General features: G+C 37.1%; 1 protein-coding gene across 4 annotated transcripts in view; it reads right to left on the bottom strand.

Moving 5' to 3' along the window:
• The window catches only part of G3BP2 (G3BP stress granule assembly factor 2), a 69,591-nt gene that overhangs the window by 14,127 nt on the left and 38,410 nt on the right, over positions 1 to 17,054 (bottom strand). The window contains exons 1-2 of one of the 4 annotated variants that reach the window (XM_036927519.2): positions 15,583 to 15,803; positions 2,080 to 2,198 (exon numbers count right to left, since the gene is read on the bottom strand). In XM_036927519.2, the coding sequence (XP_036783414.1) occupies positions 2,080 to 2,174 (95 nt within the window). In that variant the 5' untranslated portion in view covers positions 2,175 to 2,198; positions 15,583 to 15,803. Of the gene's footprint in view, positions 1 to 2,079; positions 2,199 to 15,403; positions 15,804 to 17,054 lie in introns of those variants that run through there. The other 3 variants (XM_036927518.2, XM_036927521.2, XM_036927520.2) reach the window with 3 other exon arrangements.

Raw genomic sequence — 17,054 nt, forward strand, 5'->3', positions numbered from 1 at the left:
TTCCTTGGTTGTAAAACAGAACAGTAACTACTCCAAAGGGTTGTTGTGAGGATTAAATAAGTAATAACAGAGTTCTCAGTGTGCCTGGCAAACTGAATATATACTCAGTCATTAGCATTATCATCTATTTTTGTTAGGTGAAGAATGAGATATTAAAAAAACTGATATGAGACATTCTAAATATTGATGGTGTATAGTAATTGACCCATTTCCTCCCTTCAAATAGAGAAATTCAGTGATCTAGATTTGTTTAGGCATCAGATGCTATTTAAAACAGTTTAGTTAGACTTAAAATGATTGAAATTTTTCAGAGATCAAGTAAAAACAATGTACATTATTTCAGAACCTAGTTTCCCAATATTTTTATGCTGCTCTTAAGTACACGATAAATTAGTGCCTCACTGGTGGTCCCTAAAGCAGTAAGAATTAGCATCTTTCCACAAAGTTAATTTTTTTCATAAAGGAACTGGGCTCCTATTGTAATAAAACACGTAAGACTTTCTTCATGCATAATTCTTAGGGCTTTACATATATTAATTAATTTAACCCTCCTAACCTCATAAAATAAGCACTATTATCTAAATGAGCAAAGTGAGGTCTGGAACAGGTTAAACTAACTCCCATATGGCCACTCACCTATCCAGTGGGGCACCTAAGACATGAACTCAGACAGTCTGGCCCCAGAATCAATGCTCTTAACCACTACCCATATTTCTAAGTTTATTCTATTTTCTCTCATGTACTACTGGCAAGCATGTAAACTGCTATCATTTTTCTGGAGGACAATTTGGCTGTACAGGTGGGTAAGAAAAGTCTTAGAAATGATCACTCTTTTGATTTAACAATTACACTTCTAGGTACCTATCCTAAGAAAAGAACTAGAAAGGTACACAAAAATGCATGTGTAAGGATATTCACTATGTTAACAAGTAAAAACATACCAGGTTTTCATTAATAAGGAAATTCATTATATAAGGTGAGTATAAAAAAAGAAGTTTGCGCTGTAATTTGAAATGATGATGGTAGAAAAGACTTACTGTTTTAAATTTCACTTTTTTTGTCACCACCAAAAAAAGTTCCTCGTTTAAAAGAACACTGAAAACGCTAATATCTACATTCTGAATAAACTATACTTCCCCCCAAACTCCCTCAAATACACTGTCAACAAGAATGTCCTTATTTTTATAATTAGAAAAATACATGGGTATTTTGTCTTGTTTTTTGAGGAAGAAAGGTAGTTATATTAACATTTTCTGAAATAATGCAGGGAATATTACATATATGTTTAACAATGTAAGGCACACTGCATAATCTAACTGTTCAACACCTAGCATACTTATAAAGACCTTGATAAAAACACCTAAGTCCTCTTAACAGCCTTTCCAGCATGAAGTGGCAATGACTACTCATCCTTACCTCACCTGGCTAGTGTGTTCTACAACAAACATGTGCTAAAGCCTAATGGTCACAAAAGTCTTACTTTTACCTTCCACCTGCTAATAATGTACCAGGAAGAATAAAATTATAAATATTAAGAATATAAACCATTTTCATTTCAATCTCTGGAAAAAATAAGCTTACAGATGTCCAACTCTTCTTTCCAAATTAGTAAATAAGGCCGCTATTGCTGTTTTACCAAGGGATACTATTTTACAGATCAATCAGAATAAATTTTCACAAGTACAATCACTTAGCTGATTCATATCCGAACACTGCTATAAAAAACTTAAAAAGACAATATACATCTGTGATTTCAAATTGCAGATTGGAACCACTTAGTTGATCATGCCCAAGGTTTTTTTTTAAATGAAATGTAAGAACACCAGGGTCTGTAACTGTATATGCCTGTGTATAGATGTGAACGTGTTATATAGAGAGATATGGTGTGAAATGTTTTTCTTACTGTGGATTTCAGTCAAAAACTTGAAAATACTGGTTTTAGCCATCAGATGGTTAAAATATTGGACACGGTTTGCAAAGATACTAATAGGAGATGAGGAGACAGCAAAGATAAAATATACGTAGTCATATTCAAGAAAACAAAAAATAAAAATTGTAAACAATACATCTAAAATTTACCTGTGTAAATATTCTGGAGCTTTATTCAGCAAAGTATAATATTGCCTCACGAACTCCCGCCCTACAAGCAGCGGACTGGGCTTCTCCATAACCATTTCTTTGCTGCACAATGTCAAATACTAAGGGAGCAAAAAAAAGAATAAGTATTAACAAGTCATCTTTATAAACTGTCATTAAGTTTTCTTAGCCTTACAAATGGGAATAAAGAAAATATCACTCATTAAAAAGTACCTTACAATAACAAAATAATAAATCAAGTTCCATAACTACTATTGACCTCTAACATTTGCATCTCCCCTTTGTATTTCCTGATTTCTCTATCCCTCAATAGGGAGAAAAGTAGCACAGTTCTCTTATTCCCAAGAGAGTCCAGTGCTGCCATAGACTAGGAACACAATAACCAAGTCTTCCCATAGTATTTCTTTCCTTTGGGTACTGTTACCTCTTATGTTCTTGGACTCCAGTGTTTTTTGTTTTTTGTTTTTAACTGGGCAGAAGGCACAGGTCAGGACTTGAGATTTTATTTATTATCATGGTAAACTACTGACTTGTGTCTTCTTTGTAGTCCCTGTCACAGAGATTGATTTCACTGTTTTCAAAATCATGATTACTGCGAAAATCAGCAATAACCTCAAGTACTCCAAGACAATAGTTTACATTTGGTATACATCTTTCCAAGCTTTCTTTCCACTAGTTAAGCATCTAACTACAAGCCAGGTACTGTTTATAGTAAATGGGCTAGTGGTGAACAAGACTCTATCCCTCAAGCAGCTTTGTCATGGAATATTAACAGACAACAGGGAACAGATGGGTTAGTTGTGATGATAAAGTAACCCTAAGCCAAAATCTCAAAGATAAGCATATGAAAAACAAGTACAAAATAAAAATATAAGCAATCTTCCATCATTTAAAGTAAATACTTTGTTTACAGCCCCCAGAACAGTTAAAATTATTAACATTAGGAACTGCAGAAGAAAAAAAGGGAAAATATTTGAATATTGCTTGTTTTTAAAAGTATGTGTATGTGTGTGTATATAAATAAAATCAAGCAGCCTTTCCTACTACACTTAAAAGTACTTAAAAATTTCACATCTAATAGTGTCTACTGGGCAAACCTGGATGCAATGTAAATTGTTTAACAAAAATTGTCAGTTTTCTTTAAACAAAAGCTAATAGCCAAAGACAGTCCACCATGTATTACAATTGTGATGCTGTTTTTAATAAAAATCTGGTACCAATCAGAGCTGAGCATACAGACAGGACTGTAGCTCTATAGAATTCTAGTGACTCCTCTGCCCCCATTCAGCTTTTACTTAATGCTCTATTACTCCTTATTATGTTCCCTGTTTCTCCTTTTTTGCAACAAACTGAGAGCTTGTCCTGAAGTTCTTAGTCTACCCAAAAAAACCGAAAATGTTTTAATTTTTAGGTAGTGCCTTACATGCTCTCAAAAACAGTTAACTCACCGCTTCCAGTGGCAGAGTATATAGGGAAGAGGCAAGAAAACCACGAAGTAGCCTAAGGAAATGTTAAGAGGAATATAGGGCTTTAAACACAAACAAAAAAGAGAAGCAGAAAAAGCTGGAGGAGCCAAAAGGAATGGGCCCTGGGGAAGGGTTCCCCTGGGCACAGGGGGAATTAAGAAATGGCAAAAAGTTAACTGTTCCTTTTTGCTTCACTCAGGCAATAGCGACGCTTTACTTCATTCTTGTTTTAACATCTGGATTTTCTACCAAAACATCTGTTGCCCTATAACTAGAAAAAATGAGGTGTAGTCTTGGAGCCTGTTGAACATTTAAGAATAAGCTTTGTAAAAAGGAAAAAAATCATGAACAGTGGCTCATCCCTTAAGTTCATCTCATGCAGCCATTTCTACCTTAGCTGTGAAGTCAGAATAAACCCAGCCCAGAATCCTGTTAGTCTGCTCTTCATCATCATTCTACCATGAATTCTGTACTACCTATAATTAGACCAATTCATTTTTAAATTTTATTTTGGTATCATTAATGTACAATTACATGAGCAACATTATGATAAATAGACTCCCCCCATCAAGTCCCCACCACATACCCCATTACAGTCACTGTCCATCAACGTAGTAAGATGCTATAGTCACTACTTTTCTTCTGTGTTGTACAGCTTTCCCCATGCCCCCGACCGCCCACATTATGTGCGCTAATTGTAATGCCCCTCCCTTTCCCCTCTAGTTCCTCCCTTCCCACCCATCCTCCTCAGTCCTTTCCCTTTGGTAACTGTTAGTCCATTCATGGGTTCTGTGAGTCTGCTGCTGTTTTGTTCCTTCAGTTTTTTCTTTGTTCTTATATGCCACAGATGAGTGACATCATTTGATACTTGTGTTTCTCCGCCTGGCTTATTTCGCTGAGCATAATACCCTCCCTCTAGCTCCATCCATGTTGTTGCCAATGGTAGGATTTGTTTTCTTCTTATGGCTGAATAACATTCCATTGTGTATATGTACCACATCTTCTTTATCCATTCATCTACTGATGGACACTTAGGTTGCTTCCATTTCTTGGCTATTGTAAATAGTGCTGTGATAAACATAGGGGTGCATATTTCTTTTTCAAACTGGGCTGCTGCATTCTTAGGGTAAATTCCTAGGAGTGGAATTTCTGGGTCAAATGGTATTTCTATTTCGAATTTTTTGAGGAACCTTCCATAGTCCTTTCCACAATGGCTTAAACCAACTTATTTTTTTAAATGTTAATTCACAAAGCAGCAGCAGATACTGTCATTTCGAGTACCATAAGTTTCTCCCAAACCTAAAAACCCTCAATGTAAGGATTGAAGATTAATGCATAAAAGGATTCCATTTGCTACATTTGAAGTAACAAAGCTAAGCAACATATAGTATTTTTATTTTGAATGGTGGGGAAGGGTGAAGAACAGTAGACTCATCAAGTAAAATTTTGTAAAGTAACTAACATGTAGAAATCATACATGCTTTAATACAGTAACAACTGATGTTAAAACAATACTAACACACTTAACAGGAAAGATACTAACTTAATCCTTGGAATAATTATGTACAAAAGTTTTGTTCAGTCAATGAAAGAAATATTCCATTGTTTCTCAGTTGAAGGATTCCTTTTCCTTTTTTCTCTTTCCTATTTCCAGATTTTCTACAGTGACACTTTACGATTTATCTCAAATCTTCCATCACATTTATAAAGTACATATTCTATTCACCTACCATTTTTATCATTTACATATAACCTAAGTAGAAAAAATTACCACATACCCATATCAACATCAAAGACAGGTTGAAATACACCAAAGAGTTACTGTAACAAAATTCAAGAGAGATTTCCAATTGTGTACTACCTATACAGTCACTAAAGTACAATGGCCATATCATCAATTTAGATCAGAGAGAGGCATGGAGGACAGACAGTGGAGGTTAACTTTTACTTAATCATTACTCAGTAGGTTATTACTTATTCAAAAGAACAACTTAAAAAGTGAACTTCAAGTGGTGAATATGACAAGGCAATGCTAATCTGATCAGAGCCTAAACAAATGGCTATTCATAAGAGGCTCTCATAAAACAAAATGAAGATGTTATTCAGAATTGTGTTTCAATTATACCAACTTAAATATAACTTACAGATCAGTTACTTCTTTACCATAACTCTGATTTAAAGTGACTTAGAGGGCTTAAATATAATTGATTGATGGATATCAACCACATCAATCAGAAAGCTAAGGTATTAGAGAAATTTGTTTAATGACAAGCTAATTTTTCATTTTCTTAAAGACAAGCCAATTTCTGTGCTCCATACAAACAATTGCCATCTTGCCCAACTTCCCATTTTCTTCCCAGGAGTAGGGAAATTAATGGCTCAATAAATAAGAAATGCATCAAAGAAGCATCAGGGATAAATTATAGATAAAGCACCAAACAATGTGGCTTGGGTAGCTGTAGGAAGTATGACTTGGAAAACTGAGTACAATAGTTTGTGTTTACAATTCATGGACAGCCACCATGTATAAGAGGGTCAAGAGCAAAGACTAAAGAGCCAATTTATACTCAGGATAAATGGAATTACAAAAATGGTGCCACTTTTATTACAGCAAAGTACCCAACCTATAGGTAAGTAATTTCTGGGATGAGTCCTTCCATTTCTTAAAAAAAAAAAATTATCAAAATGAAACAAAATGTCTGAACATGGGAGTGAGAAAAAGGTTTTTATCTAAGGCCATTAAAAAGTCATGACCTTTTTGGACCTTATTCCCTAATTTACAAATTGAGAAATGATCCCAGGTCAAGACTACAACACTGTACAGTTTGAAGATAAGCACCTTAGAAGATTAGATCAATTATCATGTAACATCTTTTTAGAGAAAGTGAAAATTCCAAGTATTAAACCCCACTTTTCCCACTAACACTTGAAAATGTGGTGAATGCAGTCATACTGGGTATGGTCAATGTAAAATTTACTCTTCTCCTCGTCAACTAAAAATAACATCAATCCTATTTATTCATCCAGATACCAACACGATTATCTGGCTTCTCTCATTATTTACAGAGACTCAACTACTTCAGAGATCATTCTACTCTTCAACTCTGTCCATCCCATTTCAAATCCCTGTGTAACTTCATCAACATGCTCTCATTCATTCCCGTTTCTTAAAATGTTTTTAAGAATCTCCGTTTGTCAAGACTAGTTCCTGAAGCATAGCTACTGTAGGTCTCCTGGGAAATTGCTCTATGTCAATGCTCACCATCTTTTCTGAATCTCTTATTACCCACTGAGAGGAGAATGGATAAGTCAACTCATACGCACAAATAAGATGGAAAAGAATGTCACAATAAGCTTCATATCCCACAATATGATCAGATGTCCTCTACTGCAAAGTAACAACTTTTTAAAAACTCTTAACTAGTTATCACCCTCTCTCCCTTCCTTGACTAAAACTTGAGTTTTTAGCTAAGTACTTAGGTTTCTTGCTTACTTTTTAATTGGAAGTCCAGTGAATCACTAGCGTAAAGAGGCTGCCCTCAAAGCAAAAAATCTCAAGCTATACTAATACAGACTTAAAGTCTGAAATGAGCTTACTGGTTCTGTTTCACTTTGTTCAAGTTAAATACTGACTGAATAGTAAATGGAAATTAGAGGAAGGTAGTCTTAATTTAGGTTCAATGTAATGCAACCAGAATAGAATATGTCCAACCAGTTAGATTAAGCTGCTCCCACACTAGGATTCTATGAATTTATTAACAAGAACTAGGACCTTTGACTCCCACGCCAATACTCATTCTACACCTTCCTATCTGTAATGACTGAAACCCTATGCATTCATTTGGGCCCAGCTAAAATACTGTCCCCCCAAAAAAATCTTTCCTGATTCCTCAATAAAGTATCTTTTCTCTGAATTCTTAAAGTACTTTGGGCCTTTATCACAGTACTTCATTAATCATTCTGCCCTAAATTACTAACTAGTCTTTCTCTTCTCCACTCCTCTCTCAAACAGTTTAATCTGAGCTCTCCCTTGAATGTAATTCTCTGGACCAAAGTCACAATTCTCAAAAATCCAATGATCTCCCCTCAGTACTCTACCTGTTTACATTACCACCCTTCCTAACACTGAGATTTCAATGATAAAAGCCAACTTTCCTTCTCACCAAGATGCTTAAGTCCTCAAGGCTCTGCCTTAACCCGGCAACTTCAGATAGTTTAATGGTTTCAGCTCTCATATCTACCTAAATTTCTATCTAGTCCCCACCAAGAGTTCAAATTTTACATTTTAACCCCTTGCTTTAACCTCTTTAACCAGACATATCATCTCATAGATAACCCTATATATGCATCCCTCCCTCATACAGAGAAAGTTTATTTCTGTTAATGGTGCCACATCATCTTGGCTTTAAACTCAAATCCTCATGACTTGTCCTTTTTAAGCTTTAAACTACGAAATCCTGCAACTCACAAGTTTCCTGGAATTTGTCCCATTATTCCACTCCCACTGATCAGATCCTTTAGGTCCTCTTCAGAAGTTTTCTCAAGGTTCTTTGTATATAGTAAAATCCATACACCTGCATTCAGTTTGAAATATAAGGCCCTCCACAGAAATGCATGGCCCTAACCTTTCAAGTTCACCTCCCATTACACTTCTCACCTCTATAACAGACTGTGTTCTAAGAATACTATGCCACTCATCACCATTCCCTAAACCTGCAATTTTCTCTAAGCCTTTGTCTTATTTCATTCAAAACGAGTCAGGTGACTGGACGGGACAACACAAATTTATTCAACATTTATTAAAGAAATGCCTACTATATTAGGTGCTAGAAACTACCTATGCAAGGAAAAAACAATACTGAATGATAAACTTGATCTGCTACTCCAAAGAAACTTGAAGTCCACTGGGAGAGAGAATTCCTAAACACAATTCTTATGTGATAAATACTGCAAGCCCTACCACATAGAATGTACCACTTGAACTGGAACAGGACAAAAATCTGACATGGGTAAAATGAGGAAGTGAATATTCCAAGCCAGAGCTTAAAGAGAAAATAATTTTTAGGGAATGATCTGATCATCTCAAAACCTCACATCACCAACTCCTTCCCCTATTCACTCTTCAAAAACCTACTTAAGATCTTACTCCAGTTCTTCCTGGCTTTCAAGCTAGGTCCCTCAGGCAGGATTAACCTTCTTCCTTGTATATTTCTTCTTTAGCTCTTATTAAGGCACTTAGTGCTACTAATATGTGTGCATATGTTCACACACACCCTCTCCTGTTGGAGAACTCTTCTATGCTCAGTCAGAGCATAAGCCAGGCTGTGTTATGCTTCAAGGAGATGCTCAAGAGACATTCTTTGCAGCATCTACCATTACTCTGCACATCATAGGATTAAATAAAAATTGTTGAACAATTCTATGATACTGAAGATCTCTTAAGAGAAGCAACCTGCTAAAATACAAAGATGCAACCTAGTAAAATACAAAGATATTTCAGTAGTTAATGAATAAAGCTGCTATGGGGAATGCTAAGAAACAAATCATTAACCATGCAATTTCAAATATTTTTAAAATCAATCTTCTATACACCTGTGCTTCTTTATATGTAAATATATATGTACACATTCATTTAGATGAACACAGACTTCTGTCAATATGAGATTATGGAGCTTTGATATTAACTAAAGGTCCAAACAAATCAAACACTGCAAGTTAGCAAAAACAATTTTAAGGGCCTTAGAGATAAATTTTAAAAATTTAGCAATAGACTCACACAACACAGTCAACTTATTTTCCAAGGTATAAAGTAATTTTCTTTTCCACAAAATTATTTTAGAAAACCTTGACATTCCTATGTTAAAAATAATTTAAAAAATTTGACTCATTTCTCAGCACATACAAAAATCACCTTGAAATGAACTAAAGACCTAAATGTATAACCTAAAACTCTGCTTCTAGAAAAGCTTTGTAACCTTAGGGTTAAGTAAAAATTTTAAAGAAGACACAAAAAGACCAGTAAAGGAAAAAAAAACCTGACAAATTGGATTTCCATCAAAATGTAAAACTTCTGCTCAAAGACGTCATTGAGAAATGAAAAGACAAGCCACAGCCTACAAGAAAACATTCATAGAATACATTTCTGATAAAGGACCTGTATCCAGAAAATAAACTGCTCACAACTTAAGTAAACAAAAGTTTTTACATGGGCAAAAGATTTGAATACACACTTCACACCAAGAAATATATATGGCAAGTTGACATGAAAAGATGCTCAGTGTCACAAATTATTACAAACATGCAAAAACCACAGAGATAACTAAACACCTAAAATAATGGTAACATTAAAATATAAGAACATTAAAAGTGCTTGCAAGTATGGGAGAAGTTGGTAGGAACAAAAAAAATGGTAATCACTTTGGAAAATAGTATGGTAGTTTCTTATAAAATTAAACATACACATCCCTTATTATTCAGAAATCCCACTCCTACAATATTTACACCAGAGTAATGAAACATATGTCTACACAAAGACCTGTATGCTGTTTAGAGCAGTGTTATTAATATAGACTAAAAAAAACAGAAACAAAATGTCCATCAGCCAAGTGAATGAACTGTCATAAATCCATACCATCAAATACTATACAGCAATAAAAAAAATCAATTGCTATATGCAACAAAAATGAATTTCAGAAGCATTATTCAAAGTTAAGAGGTCAACACTCTAAGATTCTATTGATATGACAAGCAAAATGCTGAACTTATAGGGCTAAATATGATTGGGTTGGGAAATGACTGACTAAAGGGAAATGAGGGAACTTCTGGGGTGACAGAAGTTATCTTGCATCTTGTGGTGGTGGTTTCATGACTGTGTGTGTTTGTTCAAAGTCATACAACTGTGCACATTAAAACAGTAGTTTTTACTGTTTGTAAATTTTTTCTCAGTTTTAAAAACTTATGATTATGTCAGAAATTTCACAAATATTTATGGAGCTACTGCATACCAAGCATTTTTAAGGGAAACACAGTACCCTGAAAGCAACAATATTCAACAGTTCAAAACAGGCATTAATTTAGCCACTATCTTTCACCTTTAGATTAACAAAAATGAAAATTATTCATTATTATCCAGTATTTGTTAAAGATGTGGGAAAAGGGGCTCTACACGTAGTGTTTGTGGAGATATAAATTGCTACAATCTTTTAAAGGTGCAATTTCAGTTCTAATCAAATTAATTAAAATGAACACACATAACCAGTTATCCTACTTCTAAAACAGATTATAAAGAAATATGTGCACAATTGCAGATATATTCAAGGTTGTTCACTGCCACAAAAGAAATCAGTCTAAATGTCTATCAGGAGGGAAATGGTTTAATGAATTATGGGAAGCTGTAAAATACATAATTACGCACTGATTAAAAACAGGCAAAGCTCAGAAACTTATGAATGTAGACAAGAAATACTGTCCAGAAAAGTTAAAGAATAACCAAACTCTGGAATGTCACAAAAACCCACCCTTGGAGAAGGGCATGATAAGAAAAAAAAAAAATTATTCTGGGTCTAGGAAAAAACAAAAGAAGAAAAGCTATATACCAATTCTTAATACCACTGGTGAGATACTTACTCTATTGTCTGAGTATTACAAAGAGCATGTTATTAAATTTGTAATTTTTTAAACCATATTTAAAATTTTTCATCTACTTTCTGACAACTTCGTTATGAGTTAGAAAACATATTGAATAAAGGTCAGAAGTGTGAAAATTCATTTAGCACTGTTCATAAAAAGAAAGAAGTAATCTCTGACATTATGCCTACATTAATGGCTATTTATGGTTACAGACTGAGGGAGCTTAATTAAATATTACCAACTATGTGAAGACAGGATTGAGGAGGATGAAATAGGGAAAAAAGGCAGTAAAGATACCATGCTGGAATTAAAAATGAGCAGCTACATAAAAAAAGGGTAATAAAGAAGAACTTATTGCCTATATCCTAAGGTGTACTCTCCAACTTTAATGGTTTCCAAAAGGTAATTTAAAAAACATCTGATGTGCTTACGTGATATACTACTATTTTTACTGATAACCTGATATTAATGGTCTTAGAAACAAAATATAATAAACTGACCCCACTGTGAAACATTAGTTCATACATGCAGTCATTGAAATATTGCCAGACTATATAAAACCACAGAGGAAAACATTGAAAAACACAGTATAGAACTTGCAACTAATATATGATTTCAATAATATAAAGGCAATGTATGCACTTGGTCAAGAAAATGAAATTAATTTTTAATGTTTGATAGAGCAAAATCATTTTCAGAGCAAATTACAATAGCAAAGACAAGGTAATCCATGCAAAATAATTTTGTATGTCATCAATTCTTTAATCTCACAGATCTCTCAAAGACATCTCCTTTCTTAATAAAGGAACTTCAGTATCCACATAGTGACTAGATCCACGTATAATGATCTGCTGACTTCAAACACCTGGCTGCCACCACCACACTATATGTAAGTATCAAACTGCACAATCAAAAATTCACTCTTCCAGAAACCTGGAGTGTCCTGACCACCATCAATAATGGTAAGAACTATGGCATCTTTGTCCCAGTAGTTTTGGCAGAAAAAAATTCCATCTATTGTAAATTACTGACATGAAATTTTGTGTCACATTTTGGTGGTTATTTCGATGTTGAAGAAATGCCAAAATTGAAAACTGCTTAGTTGTGACATTGTATCATGTTATTTATTTTTAAAAAGTCAAGAAACCAAAAGAAAATAACATTTAAAAAAATAGAAAAAAAAAACCTACAAAAGAATTTAGAATATTTTAGCACTGTAAAGTTATATGTATTAATACCTTGTTTCTTATAAGAAGATTCAAGATCTCTAGCAACAGGATGCAGTTTTCAAGATACTACGCTATCAAAGGCTATATTGTGTCTATGCTAGGACACCGCTTATCTCTACTATGGGATACCACTCTCTTCCCCTCTAAAGCCCCTTACTCATTGCTGGGGCTATGCCCAAGCCCTCATTTCACTTAGGCATGGACTATACCTATTCTTAACAGATAACCTCACACATATTAAAACTGGAACCTTCCAAAATCCCAGACGGTCTTTGTTTAAATGACGTTAACCAATCAAAACAGCAATGCACATCAGCAACATTCAATTTCTTGAGGCATACCATGGAATGAAAAATCACAAGCAAGATTGAAGCACCAGTGGTAGAAATAAACAATTAAAAGGTAGGTGTTGAGTACACCTTTCTTTTCTCAGGCCCCAGCAGTAAGGAAGAAGTGTTGAACTTGAGAAGCTCAACACTTGACACCAAAAGTGGGTAGGCATTAAGAACTGGAAATGCTGTCCCACAAAAATAAATGCATTTATGTTATGCCTTAAAGTTTAACAAGTACACAGATAAGTACCTTTATCTCCTTGAAACAGGATATTAGCTTCATTTACAGAAAAGGAAACCGATATTTAGACAGCCTAAGAGTTCAAGGTCTCTCGGTTATAGTTATGAGAGAAGGATTTGAAATTGGTTCTCCTATTTCCAGTGATGTTTTCATTACAACTGGTTAAGAACAACTGCTTTGGACTAACAGTCAAGAACACAAGAAAAAAAAAATTCAGTTGAACTGTTAGCTTATTTGATACTGCTGGGAGACCTAAAACGCAGAAGACACTAACATAATAGGAAATCCAAGCCATCCCAATATACCTAACAAAGATACTATCAAAATTAGATAAAATATTAACTAAAAGAAAAGATAAGCTGAGGCACAGCAGTCAAGAAGATGATTCTACTGCTTCTGACGCCGGTCCAGAGTTCTGCAAGAATAACTAATATTGTTCTATCTGCTCTTAAACAAGTGTCTATCAGTGGAGAGTAACTAACAGTCACGCCTGTCAATTAAATCCTATTAAACTTAAGTTCAGGAGTAACCCTCAAATTTGTACCTATCAAAAACAGCCTTGAAAAGGGGTTACTCCCCACTTCCATAGCCGCTCAGCCTAAAATGATGTGGGCAGACGGCTTACTTAAAATTAAACCTAGGATAGAATATTCAATCCTGATAATGGGTAATTAACAGAAATGATTCTACAAGAGGAGGCTGTTAGGAAACTAAAGACACTTAGAATTAATGTATTTTTAGTAACTGGTATTGAAATTTTCATTTTTGATCTCGTAAGTGAAACATACGGAATGAATATATCCGGTTACCAACATGGCCAATACTATTCCAACTGAAGAGTTGTCCGCTGAGCATTCAACTGCTCAGCTGCTAACTGTACACCCCGTTCGACCACCAAATTATATAACTAATATTTAACGCTTGCTCACCACTGACTAATATTCCAACCCCGAATATCCAACAACCTGGATTAAAACAACTCTTGGATAGTAAGCAAACCATTTGAGGTATTTATCCTCTCTAGTTATTTGATAACCTTTCCGAATTAACCTCTTGAGATTAAATCATAACGTAAGAGTACACACGAGTAACGCTAAAAAATTAAAAAACGGAAAGGTAACATCACCAAGAAACAACACATAACTCAATTCAATTAAGTTCAAACTAATTACACCGTCTATTTTTTAAGATCAAAAGTTTGGACATCAAAAGGACCGCTGGATACTAACAGGACTAAATGTTTACTTAGAAACTTTGTTCACATGCCTAAGGCTACATTAACTGCCAAATATGGAGCCGGATAAGGAATTCCCATCCTCTTCCCCTCTAGCGTACAGGGATCCCTGATTAAACTTAATGGTTCACAAATCCAGGTACAGGCAACGCTTACATTGAAAGACCAGCACACGGTGTGGAACCTCGAACCTAAACACAGTATTTTAATCCAACTGAATACAATAATTATAGAGGGCGAAACGGGGAACAACTTTGCTTTTATTCCAGCTTCGTTGCACGTGGGGTTTTTTGCTTTGTTTTGTTTAAAGAGAGCAAAGGCCCCTGTCCTCCGAAAATAAATAAATAAATAAATAAAATTGTACCGTCAGGAAAAAAATTGATCTATGCGGAAAATTGTAGATGCAAATCTATATTCGTCCCAAAGCGGCACAGGGACATCTTAAGAAATCGGCTCTTAGACGCGCAGGTAAAATTCGATCAGATACAACTAACATAATCCATACAATTAGGGTAGTTTACGTCCCCACCCCCGCACCGATTATCCTTTCCCCCTCACCCCGAAAACAAGTGAGAAAAGCAAGAAGCCCATTCCCCAAAGCATTAAAACATCTTTTCTATTCCAGAGTCAATAAGGGACCGTCGGCATAAAAAGGACACGAAGACGCCGTTCGTCATACACAGCCCGGGTTTCAAACACCTTCGGGATAAACCGAAGCTGCCAAAGCCCGCGGAACACTAGGGACTAGGTAAGCAAAGCGGCGGCTGCCTCCAAACCCGGATTCTGTTTCGGTGCACACAAATGGTGCCCGGAGGCCGTTACTTTCGCATCTGCGTCGCTTCTCCCTCCGCCAACAGCCTCCTTTCCCCTCCCCCCACGGGCAGGGCGGTGACGGCCTCCCCGCTCCCAAGGAACCTGGAATACGAACTACAAATGAGTCGGAGACAAGACTGACTGGTGGGCTTCCCACCCTTAGACATCTTCTCCAAAAAGCCCACTCCCCCACGTCCCGCATTAAGCCTCCATCAGCGCAACGCGCCTTTGGGCACTGCTGCGTCCCCTTTCCCACTCACTGCCTCATCCCCAATCCCCGGCCCCACCTGTACCCTCCGAGCCCTCTGCCCGCACAACGTGCGCCGGTCACCTCCGTTCCCACGCGGCCTCCAATCCCTCACCTCAAAGGCTCGGCTTCTCGCACGCACACACGGCAGCCGGCCAGAACAATGTCTCTCTCTGCCGTGACACCTCCGACCGCCGGGCTCACGCACAGGACGGTTGCCTCGAGCCCCGGCACGCGACGGGAATGTCCCCTTCCGACCACTACACCAACCTCTCTTCCGGCCCCCGTACACACCTCCAACCAACAGCGGCGACGGGTACGTCGCGCGGAGGTCAGCCGGAGTCGCCGAGGACCGGCTGCAGCGGAGTTTTCTCGCTCGCCGCCCCCTCCCTCCGATAAACCTCAAGCGTCGGAAGCCGGAGAGCCGCGAGCTCGTTTCCCTTACAACCACCACCTCCTCGGCGCCAGGCGCTGCGGCGAGCGACAAGGAACACGGACGTCCCGCCCCCTTTGCCACCGCCCCCTCTTATTGTTTTACCCCTGCGGAGAGGGCCAGGGAACCCCCCAGCACAGCTTCAGCCAATCACATATCTCTTTCGCGAGCTGGACCCAACCTTCTCGCATCCCTCTGCAGAGCACGCGCAGAACGCCAACGCGCTCACGTATCTCGCGCCCGGAAAGCCAGGGAACCGGAACCGACCGAAGGCCGGGGCTAGAGTCCGCTGATTTGACGTCACAAGGAGGCTGACTTTCTCCTGCCCCAAGGCTTCGGCTTCGCCGCCCTTCGATTAGAGCTCGGGCCCGAGAAGGAGCTGGTTCTCGCGGCGCTGTCTTTTGTGCTGTCTTTTGGAGACCGGTATTTCTGGTCTATTTTGACTACTAATGTCATTTAAAAGAGAGGGAATTTAGTAATTTTTTCTCTGAACTAGATGTCTGCGTGTTGCTGCCCTAGACGAACAAAATGCAGCCAGTGGTTTGAGCTGTTTGTACCCTAAACTCATCTATATTATTACCATCCTAGGAAATGGACAGAAATGGAAGTTTTAAGCTCCACCCAGGTCAGATTCATCCTAACAGCTCCAAACAATATATATTATAGGGCCTACTGGGTGCTGGGCCCTGGATGTAGAAAAAATAGAAAGTGGCTGCTACAGATGGGAAAAGAACCTATTTGTGTGTACGTTTTGTATTTAGGCACTGCTAAATACATACTAAACAGTTTTCATACTAAGGCAGCTAAAAGGCTGGAATTCTAGGAGATACCAGGATTACACCTCTGTCTCAGATCTAGGCCCAAGCTTGGCCCCCAGGCATAGTGGGAAAACATTAGACACTGACTTCCGTGACCTAGATTCATGGAAAAAGCCAAATCCTCTTATAATCAAGGAAGCCACTTTGCACCTTAGTTTCTCAGAGACTATCAAGACAGCGGGGGAATTTTGGAAGGAATGGCTGTGGAAATGATGAAAGAAATGAAAGGGCAATTAGGAACAAGAAAACATTTATTAAAGGCCCGTGTATGGAACAATTCAGGTATATACATTTAATCATTTTTCTTCACAATCCTCCAAGAGCAATTTAAAGATATTTTTCACATGTGAAAACTGATGTTTACAGAAGCAATGCCAACATTTGAACCTCCAAAATCTACACTGTTTTTACCTTAGGTTGCTTGATCGCTGTTATATGCAAAATATAGGAACAGGTCATCACTTTTATGAAATGAACTTTGACATGCTTGTCCATAAAGCATCATGCAGGTTGTG

Source organism: Manis pentadactyla, chromosome 5 (genome assembly GCF_030020395.1).
Source record: "Manis pentadactyla isolate mManPen7 chromosome 5, mManPen7.hap1, whole genome shotgun sequence".
In the NCBI taxonomy this organism is placed as follows: Eukaryota; Metazoa; Chordata; class Mammalia; order Pholidota; family Manidae; genus Manis; species Manis pentadactyla.